The 13,893-nt window shown below is 41.6% G+C and overlaps 1 protein-coding gene across 2 annotated transcripts in view; it reads left to right on the forward strand.

Annotated features, from left to right (window-relative positions):
* The window catches only part of REPS2 (RALBP1 associated Eps domain containing 2), a 238,115-nt gene that overhangs the window by 137,078 nt on the left and 87,144 nt on the right, over positions 1-13,893 (forward strand). For both annotated transcript variants that reach the window (XM_055563083.1, XM_055563084.1), the window contains exons 12-13: positions 2,246-2,291; positions 5,460-5,596. In XM_055563083.1, the coding sequence (XP_055419058.1) occupies positions 2,246-2,291; positions 5,460-5,596 (183 nt within the window). The remainder of the gene's footprint in view (positions 1-2,245; positions 2,292-5,459; positions 5,597-13,893) is intronic.

The raw sequence follows: 13,893 nt of genomic DNA on the forward strand, positions 1-13,893 counted from the left end.
ATGTTGTGGCTTATAGGTGGGATGGGACTGTATCATCAGGGAGTTGGGTATTCCTTGATATGTAATTTTTCTCATAGGCTCTTACCCTTTTAATTGCTGAGTGTGTGTATAGTAGTAGAATCTGATGGATTTCTTAGCTAATGCCACATTCCAGCCTAATTCACCAGGCCACTCTGCACCACGGCCATTTTTTTTGTGTGTCTCCACATCATGCCAAGGGTGTCAGACCTGCTTGTCCTTAAACTGTAGCCTTCAGCCTGCTGTTGGTGTTTCTCGCAGTTGCCACCCTGATGGTCTTAAGCAGCAGAGCACTTCTCTCCTTCCATTCCCTGCACCCACCTGTATCTCCTTTGCTGTCTTAGAAAAAACTAAATTTTGAAACCAAATTTCTAAGCTTAAAAATTAAGGACACTGTACAAGAGTAATATTTTGCAATTCTAGAACACATTTAGTTTTTAAAGTGCTTTCACCTTCTTATCTCTCCGTGTGAGAAAGGGGCCTCATTTTTATTCTCTTCATTCTGTAGGTGAGGAGACTGAAGTTCAGAGAAATCACAGCTAGTGAATGTTGCAGCCAGGAGGAGTTGGCCTAGTCTCTAACCCTCAGCCACCCCCCTCACCCCATCTGTCTACCTGTCTATCACCAACAGGATTCCTGCTCCTTCCACACCCATCCACACCCCAGCATAAAGACAGATAGTGGCAGTGGACAAAGGAATTAACAAGTTATCATGGTCTGGTTTGGTGAATAGTCTTTTAACATGACCTAGACTTCTCTGACTCACACATTTCTGGGAAGCAGTGGGGCCTGAGAGAAGCGGATCAGAGCCAGCCATGGTGAATGGAATCCCACTGTCTGCCCAGCTCCTGGAAAGCTTGCTGGGCTGGAGGAGAGTTTCTCTTGGGCCACTATCCTTTGCTGCCCAGGGGCCTGGAGGAGGGGAGGTGGTTGTCTGTCCTCGGGCAGGTGCCACTGTGGGTGCACGAGACCCAGCAAGGCAGGTTCACACTGCTTGGCCTCCCATGCTTCTCGGGGCTCTGGCAGCCTTCCGGTGGTTTATAGTCAAAAGGTGGCTGTATTCTCACTCTGAGAAGCCAGGGTGCTTTGGTCGGGAGAAATGCATGTCTTCTGCAGCTGACCATAGTGAAGGGAATGTGTGTTCCTAGTTTGCTTTGTACCTTGATAGCATCTCAGTTCCCCATTTCTGCCCTGCTTATCTAACCTAAGGAGTTTAAGGGCTCCTTGGTAGCTCAGTGGTAAAGAATCTTCCTGCAATGCAATTGACATGGGTCCAATATCTGGATTGGGAAGATCTCCTGGAGAAGGAAATGGCTACCCACTCCAATAGTCTTGCCTGGAGAATTCTATAGACAGAGGAGTCTGGTGGGCTATGGTCCATGGGGTCGCAAAGAGTCAGACATGACTGAGTGACTAACACTTTCACTTAATGATCGTCAGAAATCCAGCATGCTTCCCACCAAGGAAGGTTTTTATCTTTGGAGTAATGTAAAAGAGGATGACATCATGCAATGAAACATGTTCTTTCTCATTATTCCCAACAACTTACGATGGGAAAGTAGGCTTCATGTGTGTTGGTAGTGAGCAAGCTAGTTTATGATATAAATTGGTGAAGGAAAAGTTGTCTGGTTGACAAAATATATTCCATAATACTCTCTGTATAATTTGAGACACAATAATATTTTCTTATGGAAAAAACTGCATAGTTCATTTCAGCTTAATTATGGGAGCTTTGATTTCTTGTGGTCATGCTGTCCTGGTGGTGTATTTTAAGAAAACCTTAAAAATATATAGCCTGATAGATTTCTTCTTAGAATTCAGGGAAGACTGGTTCAAAATCTGTTATTATTTAATACTTGACTATCATGAGAGACCAAGAAACCCTCAAGTCTGAACCCATCATTGTATAAATAGATAACCTCTTGAGGGAGTTGTCTTTTTAGACTGGAATTTCTTCATTAGCCAGCTTCGATTTAAGAATGGCTTTGTGGCTAGTGCTCTGATGAAAGGAAAAATATGTTACTTTTTCCTTCCTGTTAATTGTGCCTTTAGCTTTAGAAATAAAATTATGAAATCACAAAAATGTGGAAGTGGTCAAGTTTTCCACAGGGATGTTTGTACCTCACGTTTACTGTTGATGTGTTCTGTACTAGCCCAGGTGCTGCTTATAAACCTGTTTAACTGCAGACATGAAACCCAAGCAAACAGCAAATAATCTTTGTTTCAGCCACTCCTAAGGATTCCAACAGTCTCAAAGCAAGACCAAGATCCAGGTAGTGTTTGTTTAAATTTCTGCTTTAATGCCCTTTGTGCCCTCTTCCTGACTAGAAGTAAATCTCCCAACGAAAAACCTAACCCATGATCTCCTTTCCCTTCAGTTTGACACTTAGCCTGTAGGTGACTTCACTTGTCTCTAGGGGCCTGACTGGAGCCCACAGTGCTGCTGGGGAGGCTCTTAGTTTCTGTGTTTACTGATGCCGGAAGAGGGGCTGCAGCTCTTTGGCAAGCTGACATGAAGAAGGGGGCTGTGTGACATGACCCAGTTGCTGCAGGATGATAACGAATAGTGGGAAAGTACCTTTGGAAAGAGGGAAATATGGTTAAAAGGTAACTAACACTGAAATTTCCTGTCATGACAAGGTGAACACCAAAAAAATAAGAAGTCTGGGTATAAAATCTAGAGTAGGGAATGAAAATGCTCTGGCAATTTCAGTAAGGCTCAAAACTGCAGGTAAGCAGTGTTCGTGGACTGTTTCATCCTGTTAGAGTCTCTTCTCAGCTTCTTAATCGCTGAGTCAGGAGAGGCTAGGAGCAAAGGGAGAGCCATCAGATAGTAGATAGGAGGAGTGAAGAGGAATACAGAGATGCTGATAGAACTCCTAGGACCTCAAGGAGGGGACATGGTATTGAGATTATTGTTCACCAGTAGACTGCAGTGGGAGATGGGATGCTGCTTGTGTGTTTTCCAAGTTTTGCTTTGGCTCTCAATGACTTTTTTCCCTCCTTTGGCTACTAGATGTGTTCCTGAGAAGGTGAATTTAAATATGATCATATTTTGTATGCTTGAAATACTGCCATTTAAGGAACTCTGGTCTCCTTGTAAGTCAAATAATTACACCTTAGTTTACTTTTTATATCTGGAATTTCCAAGTTAGAGTTTTGTTTCCTTGTTTATAGAAGATACAGATACCTATGTTCATATTTGTTAAAGCAAATATGTACAAGTAATAGATACTTTAGTTCATATTTGTTAAAACAACAGGTACAGTAATTTTTGGTAGAAAAAAGGTATAGTCCCTATTTCTCTCTATGGCCACCACATTTACTCATCCTGTTTTTAAAGGATGAATGGATCTTTTACAAATTACTCTGTCCTGGCTCTAGGATGTAGGAGTAGTAACATTTGTCTGCCTTCATAGTAGACAAATACTTCTCTGAATGTCAGAAATCAACCCTCATAGTTTTTTTTTTATTCTGCTAGCTTCCTCTCTGTCTCTCAAAGCAAGTGAAATGACAAAAACCACAATCACACATTCTATTATTAATATTTCTGCCTAAATTTTATATATGATTCTTTTAGGGATTGTCCTCTTGGTTTAATTTGGATGTTGTTATTTTCACTACACCCAACTGGGTCTTTACTGAGACCATGAGAAGCAAATTATTTGAATCCTAATCCTCCTCTTTAGAATAACAAAACTTTTTAGAAGTGTAAGGGGAAGGGAAATCACCTTTCTAATACTACTACATTCATTATCTTGTTGAGTCCCTGCAGATTTATATTTTAATTGGCTGTATTCATAGTTTTATAGTATCACTTATTGAATATTCATTTACCTTTCTGTATAAAAATATAAATATACAGGTTATATATGGAAGTAAAATAAAATAAGATACGTAGTATGAGATTGTATGTTCAAGTATATATATATGTGTGTATATATACCTGCACACAATTTATACATGCCACATTATATTTTCTTTCTTGAGTAAAAAATGTCACTAGAGCTATATCTGGCATATAAAGTTCTTTCTAGCTAGGGTCCCTAATTTCCTTATTTAATCAGGAGTTCCCATTTGAAAACTTTGTTGCCCTTTTCTGTGGATTTTTTTATTCTGGTTGAAAGGATCAGAGCACTCTTCCTGTTAGTTCTTGCCTGCCTTTGCCTTGCGTGTCTTGCAAGCTGTGTTACAAGGATCACTGCAAGAGCATATCACATGTCATTATGGTGGCTTTATTGAAGATTGCAACGTTGCATGATGAACAAAACTCTGGACTACCACATAGAAACCTTGAGGAAGTTATTCAGGAAAATAAGAACTTGCTATGTCAAAACTAGCTTTACCAAGAACTGAAGTTGCTTAAGAGTAATGAATAGATTCTAATTTCCTGAGTGCTACTGTAGTAGCTAAATATCAAGGCAATTTCCTGAGGCTAATTTGTCTCTAGGACACATCTCTGACTCAAAGGTCATTTTCTTCTTTGGCATGAAGTTAGCTCAGAAGCTGAATAGAACAGACATAAGATGTATATATGCACTTCTTAGAAAACCATATTGGGAACTCACTGACATAGTCTTCAGCAATAGACTAATGTACTTAGCTGAACTAATTTAGAAGATAAGCAGGATTCTAATAGTCTACCTGCTCCTGTACAAAGGTTTCTTCCCTGGCTCATAGACAGTGTCGAAGCATTTAAAAAATGGAATGTAGAAACTGAGATTGAAGTTTGAATGCAATGTATTTAAGTTGCTAATTTACCCAGTTCCTTTTTCATTAAATGCCATTAATTGGAATTATAATCTCAGAAATTGCCTAGTTAGCTCCTGCCTTGTTATAGATTGAGTGAGAGAGAAGGTTGAGGATGCTTTTGCTTTGAAATTTCCCCCAAACCTGTGTTTCTCATGATAAGACACCGAAGGCCCCTCAATCTGATTGATGTATGTTTTCCTTTCCTGAATTTCATTTGTGGCATATTCTGTTGAACATTTGATTCTTCTTCTCAGCTTATCTGTCCCAGTTCCATATGTGCCTGTTATCACATTTACATGTAAACAGGAGTCAAGTTCTGTGGTCAGTTAATACCATGAAGCCCTTCTATTAAAATATGGATGTACCTAACCAGATGCATTGACATATTATTGTTATTAACAATTCCAATCAAAATGGATTTGAATTTACAGAAAGTGTTTCCTCTTGGGTAAGTTTAGGTCTAAGGTGTAATAAAAGCAAAGAGGTTAAAAAAGGTTGTGACTCGGGTGGGGATTGGGTGCTTGTTGCAGCTGGTGTGGCATTGAGAGGGCAGCAGGGACATGGCCTCTCTGGGAGCTCCACAGGCCTTGGTGGTCACTTAGACTTTTGTGGGTATTTTCTGTTTCAGCCCAACTTCAGAGAGTGAAGCTTTGCTGTTTCCCTTCTGACCTTCCCTTGTTTTGCTGCAGATCTTACTCTAGCACCTCCATAGAAGAGGCCATGAAAAGGGGCGAGGACCCTCCCACCCCGCCACCGCGGCCACAGAAAACCCATTCCAGAGCCTCCTCCTTGGATCTGAATAAAGTCTTCCAGCCCAGTGTGCCAGGTGAAGTGCCCTTCTGCACGCCAGCCCTTCCCTTTCCTGTTGGAGTGAGTGGATGGGTGTCACCACAGAGGTCCCTATGGGTCCATAGAATGAGCAGACCAGGCCCAATTGGCCTTCACGTGGCTGGAGTGTCCTTAGGTAGGAAGGCCCTTCTAGGCACATAGATAGTGTGTGTCTGGAGCCTTGCCCACATTCATGATGGACCAGGAATTACAGAATTCTGTACCCAGAGGATGAAAATGCTTCATCCCCCGACAGCCCACTGAATGTTTGGCCAGGGTCTTGTTCTTTGCATCATGGTAATTTGTGTCCAGGATTGCCATCTGTTGTTTCCTCAGATGCTTATGCTGTTCTGTGAAAGGTCTCAGTGATTATTGCCTGGCCAGAATTTTCTGCATTTTATCCTTTTGGTGAAGATCCTGTGTCCTCCAAGTGTTAATACTAAGGGGGTCTCTGCTTTCTAAGTGACCGATGATTAGGTGTTTCGTGTAGGTGTCTAAGGCAAATGCTTCTTCAGGTCGGCTGCTCTGGAGCTTCTGGGGATGGAACTTGCTCAAGTCAGCTGCTGTACAGCTGGGACAGGGGGGTTGGGGTTGTATTCGCTCCCCTGGCACCCTGTGAAAAGGGGCTGTCCTCCTGGGGAGACTGTGGAAGCACAGATGGGAGCCATAGCTTGAAGGGAGCAAAGGTGCTAGCATACAGGGCTATCCAGAGTGTTATTTTGGGGGCCACAAGGGCCTTTCCATTGACTACTGCAGGCAAGCTATAAATGCAATAATTTCCTGGAACTTTTTTCTATATCTATATGCATTTTAAATTAACCTCAGATGCTAGTGATTTGCAGGTGGTTATCCATTCGACTAAAGCAAGAAAAGACTCTCCTTGGCTCACACGTTAGCATGATCCCTATGTCCCGACAGAGCTCAGCATGTTTTATTTATTCTAATAAAGTACTCTCCTCACAGAAAAGTTACAGATTGTTTTTTAATATACTAGAATCTGGAACTCTCTATGAAATTTGATTCTCTGCCATGAGTTCATCAGATAAAAATTTGTCTTGAATTTTCCCCCATACTTTGATCCAAATTCTGGCATAATTTCATAGTAACTGGTATTTGGGGTGGGAGTAGGCACAGATGATGATGCTATAAAAATTTCACATGGCTCTGGTGGATAAAGACCTAGAAGATTTTTCTATGGATGCAGGATTATTAAAACAATCTGGGAAGCCATACATTTTCCTTGAGAGGAGAGAGGCTTGAAACATGCCCCCTCCTTCAGGCTATGTCTTTCCGCATGAGGAGTGCCAGCTGTGCTGGAGAATGGACGGGCCATGGCCTTTATGACGTGGCACCCTAGAGTGGGAGAGAGAACACTGAATTTGGAGTCTAGCCCAGCTACTTATCAACTATTTGATTTTTAGCAAGTGGCTTAATCTTTTCTGTATCTCAGATTCCTAATCTGGGAAACAGGGCCAACCCTCCAGAGAATTAATGGGATGTTGAGATAATAGACGTCATCCAAGTAGTGCCATGTTCAGGCCCTAGACTCTCAATCCTACCAAAGCCCAATGGGGAGAGAGGGTCTGAGGAAGGTCCCTGACTCCCTGCCCCCGGTGGGACAGTTGTGTGACTCATTCTCCATAGTGCCTGGGATGGCTTGCAGAAAGATCAAGCCTCGGTGGCCTGTGGCAGTCACCTGTTCATTAACAACTTCTCTGGGCCCACTGCCCTGCTTCCCTGTTGTGCTTGCCCCGTGCCTACATCAAATGCCTGCTCCTGAGAATTTACACAGGTTCTTTTTACATCTCTGATGTTGATACAACTTCAAGTGAAAAGCATTTTGGTTTGATAAATGCCAAAGACTAGTTAGATGGGTGACATCTGTATTTGTAAATTAATTCCATTATCTTTCTAGTACAGTGTACACAAATGAAATTTTAATGGGCAGTTTAAATTGATCACACGAGGATCATTTCTGTAGTATGACAAGCAGGGGACACCATTGCACCTACTTAATTTGTTTGCATGTGTGTTAATTCTCACAGGAAAGAACAAAGGTCTGTCTCAACTCTGTGGAATTTTAGTATATTCCCTATTGCTAGAAATTACTTACTAAAATTTCTGACAGTCTAGGAAAACACAGGATAGAGTCTAAACCAGTTACCATAGCGCCCTTAGTGAGAACTGCGGTTCCCTTCTAGTCACCCTCTGCTGCATTTGTCTTTATGTATCACTCTAGCTAAGCTTGGTCACACAGTGTTTGCTGTCATGTATCGTGAGCTTCCTCATCAACCCTCTTTCAACTTTTGTTTCTTTGTGCCTGTGTGATGCGGATGTATGGCAGTGGCAGTGGGTTGCACCGCATGGGGGTTTCTCTCTCCCTGTCTGCCCCTACCCCCTGCCTCCTCCTTGTCTCTTCCTCACACCCACTTCGTGTGTACTCTCCTCACACCTTTCTCATGGGGTCCTTTGTGAGCCTCTTCCTTTCCCCGCAGTGTTTACTCCTGTTCCCCTCTCCTCCCCTCCCCTTTTAGTTTCTGTCCTCCCCTCACCTCTTCAAAGGTTGTGGGCCTCTCTTTCCCAGGCTCCCCCCATCCTCTCACTACCCTCATGTCATAAACATGGCGGAGGTTATTAATGACTTGGTAGCTATATCTTTGTTTCCTTGTGTACTTACTTTCTTTGGCTGAAATCGGAGATGCTGACTCAAAATACCTTTGAAGTGTAAATAAACATTGCCAAACTGTGCTGTCAGAAACTTATACCTATCAACCTACCCCACCTGTAACATTGTCTGGGAATGTGTCCTCACACCCTTACTAGCACTGGCTAATGTTCATCTTTTTAATCGTTACCTATTTAATGGGCAAATGTCTGCATTTCCTTGATTCCTAGTGAAGCCAAACATCTTTGCATATCATTATCAGGCATTAATATTTATTCTTTTGTGAATTGCTATGTGGAGGCACACTTAGCTTCAGGTATTCCTGCTCTGTACCTAATCACAGTGACCACTTGTCTCCTCTTCATTTTTCCTATGAGATTCTGGGCCTGTTTTAATCTCAGACACTTGGGAATGTGAAGATGACCCTGGGGAAGCTAAGCTAATTTGCTCCTTCATGGGGTGCATATCCTCCCAGACCCCATCTTTTGGATAACTTTATCACTTAAGACAGACTCTACCTAGACCATGCTATTTATAACAATAGAAGAATAAGAAAAAGTAAAGAAGATAGGGAGAGATAGTGTACCTCTTGAGAAATCTGTTTGCAGGTCAGGAAGCAACAGTTAGAACTGGACATGGAAAACCGGCTGCTTCCAAATAGGGAAAGGAGTATGTCAAGGCTGTAGATTGTCACCCTGCTTATTTAACTTATATGCAGAGTACATCATGAGAAATGCTGGGCTAGAGGAAGCACAAGCTAGAATCAGGGTTGCTGGGAGAAATATCAATAACCTCAGATATGCAGATGACACCACCCTCATGGCAGAAAGTGAAGAAGTAAAAGAGCCTCCTGATGAAAGTGAGAAAGGAGAGTGAAAAGGTTGGCTTAAAGCTCAACATTCAGAAAACTAAGATCATGGCATCTGGTTCCATCACTTCATGGCAAACAGATGGGGAAACAGTGACAGACTTTATTTTCTTGGGCTCCAAAATCACTGCAGATGGTGACTGCAGCCATGAAATTAAAAGATGCTTGCTCCTTGAAAGAAAAGTTATGACCAACCTAGACAGCATATTAAAAAGCAGAGACATTACTTTGCCAACAAAGGTCCATCTAGTCAGGGCTATGGTTTTTCCAGTGGTCATGTATGGATGTGAGAGTTAGACTATAAAGAAAGCTGAGTGCCGAAGAATTGATGCTTTTGAACTGTGGTGTTGGAGAAGACTCTTGAGAGTCCCTTGGACTGCAAGGAGATCCAACCAGACCATCCTAAAGGAAATCAGTCCTGGATATTCATTGGAAGGATTGATGCTGAGGCTGACACTCCAGTACTTTGGGTACCTGATGTGAAGAGCTGACTCATTGGAAAAGACACTGATGCCGGGAAAGACTGAAGGCAGGAGGATAAGGGGACGACAGAGGATGAGATGGTTGGATGGCATCACTGACTCAATGGACATGAGTTTGAGTAAACTCCTGGAGTTGGCAATGGACAGGGAGGCCTGGCATGCTGCAGTCCATGGGGTCACAAAGAGGTTGGACGTGACTGAGTGACTGAACTGAACTGAGTGTGCAATGAAATAAGATGTAAACTTGAGTTGAAAGGGACATATACAATGAAGCCAGTTTTTTAAAAATGAGAATCACAGGACTGTGAAAAACACAGTGAATGAGGATAAGTTGCTGAGTCAGAGTAGCCTAGAGTGTAGTGATAGTGTGGAGAAGAAAGAGGATGGAGAGAAGATGCAAAGAAGCAAGCATGAGAGCAGGAAATGAAGGAAAAGGTGAGATGGTTGTTGTATAGGAGTGATGATGTTTATACAGAGGGTGAAGCAAATAGGATAAGAGCCTGTAGAGACCAAGGGGAGGAAAGTCTGCAGACTTGGTTTACAATTCTTGGGAAGGAAGGAATAACTCGGAAGTGGGTGGTATTAATGCCTTCAAATTTATGATGATAGGTAACATGATATAGAAAATAATGAAGGACTGATTTAGATTGTGAGTTTATAGAAACGAATGAGCTCAACTCTGGCCACAGGTGACAGTTGGCATTAATTTGGTGTCTGTGAAGAGGATGTGAATATGTGTTTTATAGGATTCTGGCTGTCATAGAGCTCCAGATAGATAGGTGCTGGCATTATACCTAAAATGTGTGTTTTCATAGGAAGAAATTGACATAATAGGGTCCCTGTGTGGAAAAGGGAACTCATCTTTGTCACAGCTGTTCCAGGCCTTGGATCCACCCTTTTGCTGTCCCATGCAGCTGCTCTGTTAGGAAAAAAAAATGTATAAGATGATCTAAGGAAGTGATGAGGCAAGTGTACAAAATCTAGAGGCAGTCAAACCCTGGACTTCCTCAGTGAGGTTTAGATATTATAGCTCTATACTTAGAGCCATGAAACATATGTCATTGTTGTTCAGTCGCTCAGTTGTGTCCGACTCTGCAACCCCATGGACTGCAGAACGCCAGACTTCCCTGTCCTTCACCATCTCCAAGAGCTTGCTCAAACTCATGTCCGTTGAGTCGGTGATGCCATCCAACCATATCATGCTCTGTTGTCCCCTTCTCCTCTTACCTTCAATCTTTCCCAGCATCAGGGTCTTTTCTAATGAGTCGGCTCTTCACATCAGATGCCCAAAGTATTGGAGCATCAGCCTCAGCATCAGTCCTTCCAATGAACACCCAGGACTGATCTCCTCTAGGATGGACTGGTTGGATCTCCGTGTAGTCCAAGGGACTCTCAAGAGTCTTCTCCAACACCACAGTTCAAAAGCATCAATTCTTTGGTGCTCAGCCTTCTTTATGGTCCAACTCTCACATCTGTACATGACTACTGGAAAAAGCATAGCTTTGACTATACCAACCTTTGTCAGCAAAGTAATGTCTCTGCTTTTTAAATATGCTGTCTAGGTTGGTCATAGCTTTTCTTCCAAGGAGCAAGCATCTTTTAATTTCTTGGCTGCAGCCACCATCTGCAGTGATTTTGGAGCCCAAGAAAATGAAGTCTCTCCCTGTTTCCATTGTTTCCCCATCTATTTGCATTAAGTGATGGGACTAGATGCCATAAATTTAGTTTCTTGAATGTTGAATTTTAAGCCAGTTTTTTCACTCTCCTGTTTCACCTTCATCAAGAGGCTCTTTAGTTCCTCTTCGCTTTCTGCCATATAACATATAATATTACTGATATTCCTATAAGAAAAATCAACACAGTGAAGATAATACTTTAGACTTTAACTTCCTTTTCCTCACTGAAGCAGTTGTTTTCATAAGGTTTTTACCCCCTTCATGAAAGGGTTTCTTTTGTGACTGTGAGGGGTGAAAAGGCCCCTCCTCCCACTCTTGACACTGTCCTACCTCCTCCAAAGTCTTGGTTTGCAGCCTGAGGTTGCCATAGTGACAGTCAGCTGCTTCAGTGCCACATATAGCACTGTTTCAGCCACTGAACCTCCACTGACAGGAGCAGCAGAAATTGTGGGGGGAGATGTAGCTATCCTTTTAGAGCTTCAAACCAGGAACCTTCATCATGTCCACACAAATCTAAGTGGAAAACTTAGTCCCTTGGATAGTGTTAGCTGCCAGGCAGTGCAAAATGAAGTCCCTGGCAGGGCCATAACTTCCCAGTGCCACGCTGCTTACTTTAAGAGAGATCGGGTGTTGGTGGACAGCTCTTTCCACCACATCCTGTATGGCCAAGGACATTGAGAGCCACATGTTAAAACCATTACCTTGGCCATCAAAAACCAAGGTTGGTATCTGCCCATGGGTAGCTAATGTCCTCTCTCTGCTTTAGACATACTGATAATAAAAGTTCATTCCATTGTTAAGAAATTACCATGGACTATACAATCCACGGAATTCTCCAGGCCAGAATACTGAAGTGGGTAGCCTTTTCCTTCTCCAGGGGATCTTCCCAACCCAGAGATTGAACCCAGGTCTTCCGCATTGCAGGCGGATTGTTTACCAGCTGAGCCACAAGGGAAGGCCAAGAATACTGGAGTGGGTAGCCTATCCCTTCTCCAGCGGATCTTCTTGACCCAGGAATTGAACTGGGGTCTCCTGCATTGCAGGCAGATTCTTTACCAACTGAGCTATCAGGGAAGCCCCAAGGTTACATGTATTTCCAGTATATATTACAATCATGGGCTTCCCTGGTGACTCAGATGGTAAAGAATTGCTTACAATGCAGGAGACCTGGGTTCGATTTCTGGGTCAGGAAGATCCCGTGGAGAAAGGAATGGCAACCCACTCCAGTATTATTGCCTTGAGAATCCCATGGACAGAGGAGCCTGGTGAGCTATAACCCATGGGATCACAAAGAGTTGGACATGACTGATTGACTAACACTTTCACTTTCATATATAATTATTTTTAAAGTAGATAAATCAGGATTTTTAGTTGGAGTTTAATATCAAACTCTCAACAATTAATAGAATGAATATACAGACAAGTAGAAGGATATGTTGTTCAGTTGCTAAGTCGTGTCCGACTGACTCTTTGTGACCCCATGGATGCATGCCAGGCTTCCCTGTCCTTCACTATCTCCTGGAGTTTGCTCAAACTCATGTCCATTGAGTCAGTGACACCATAGTAGGTCTGAAAAGCACTATGAGCCAATTCAACATAATTAAGATTTATATAGTTTTCACACAACAGGATACAAATTCAAGTTCCCATAGACTATAAACTGGGAGACACTGGAGCATGTCCAGGGACATGAAACAAGGTGCAAAAATTTCATTGTCTAAAAGTATTGAATTCATGTGCAATCTGTTCTCTTATCACTTGAAATTAAGCTAGAAATCAATGTTAAAAGATACATGAAAATAACCCACATATTTTCAAGTGCAGTTTGACATTTACCAAGAGAAATCTTTGACTTAGCCATAGAAAGCCTCAGGAAAGTTAAAAGATGGCAAAAACACAGAGAGTTATTATAGAGAAGAAAGCATTTAAATGAGAAATTAATGTCAAAATGAGAAATTAATATCAAAGATACTTTTAAAAATCCCATGTATTTGGAAATTAAATGTCCATTTTTGAATATATCCAAGAAGATAGATGTTTCTGATGGGTGTATCTAAGAAGCCATAATAAGGGAAATTAGAAGATACTTATAAAGAATAAAAATGAAAAGAGAATTCACCAGAGTTTGTTGCATGCAGCTGAACCTGCTCAGTGCAGTTAAATACAATGTGGAGTCTTGAATAAGGTGTGGAAACAAATAATGGACATTAGCATAAAGTTTTGCGAATTCGAACTTTACTTAATACTGTATTACATGTTAATTTCCTGTTTTTTTTTTTTTTACAACATTATTTCTTTATATCCTTGGAATTGGATTAGAAGTTTCAAGGCTCATTAAATTTTTTTTTTTGAGATAAATTTTCTAGACGTTTAGCAGTAATACTAGATACTGGAATACCTGAAACTGTCAAAATTTTGAGTGAATATAAATTAGAAATCTAGCATTCCATTCATTAGTAAATCAAAATGTCATAAATTTTTTAGCTAGGCAAAAATTCATAAAGTTTCTAAAATATATATATTATACATACTGTTTGTATGTATTCAAAAGCTTTACTACCACACTTGATAAAGGCTTGAGAAAGAACAACAACAGCAACAAAA

This window comes from Bubalus kerabau, chromosome X (genome assembly GCF_029407905.1).
Source record: "Bubalus kerabau isolate K-KA32 ecotype Philippines breed swamp buffalo chromosome X, PCC_UOA_SB_1v2, whole genome shotgun sequence".
NCBI classification, from domain to species: domain Eukaryota; kingdom Metazoa; phylum Chordata; class Mammalia; order Artiodactyla; family Bovidae; genus Bubalus; species Bubalus kerabau.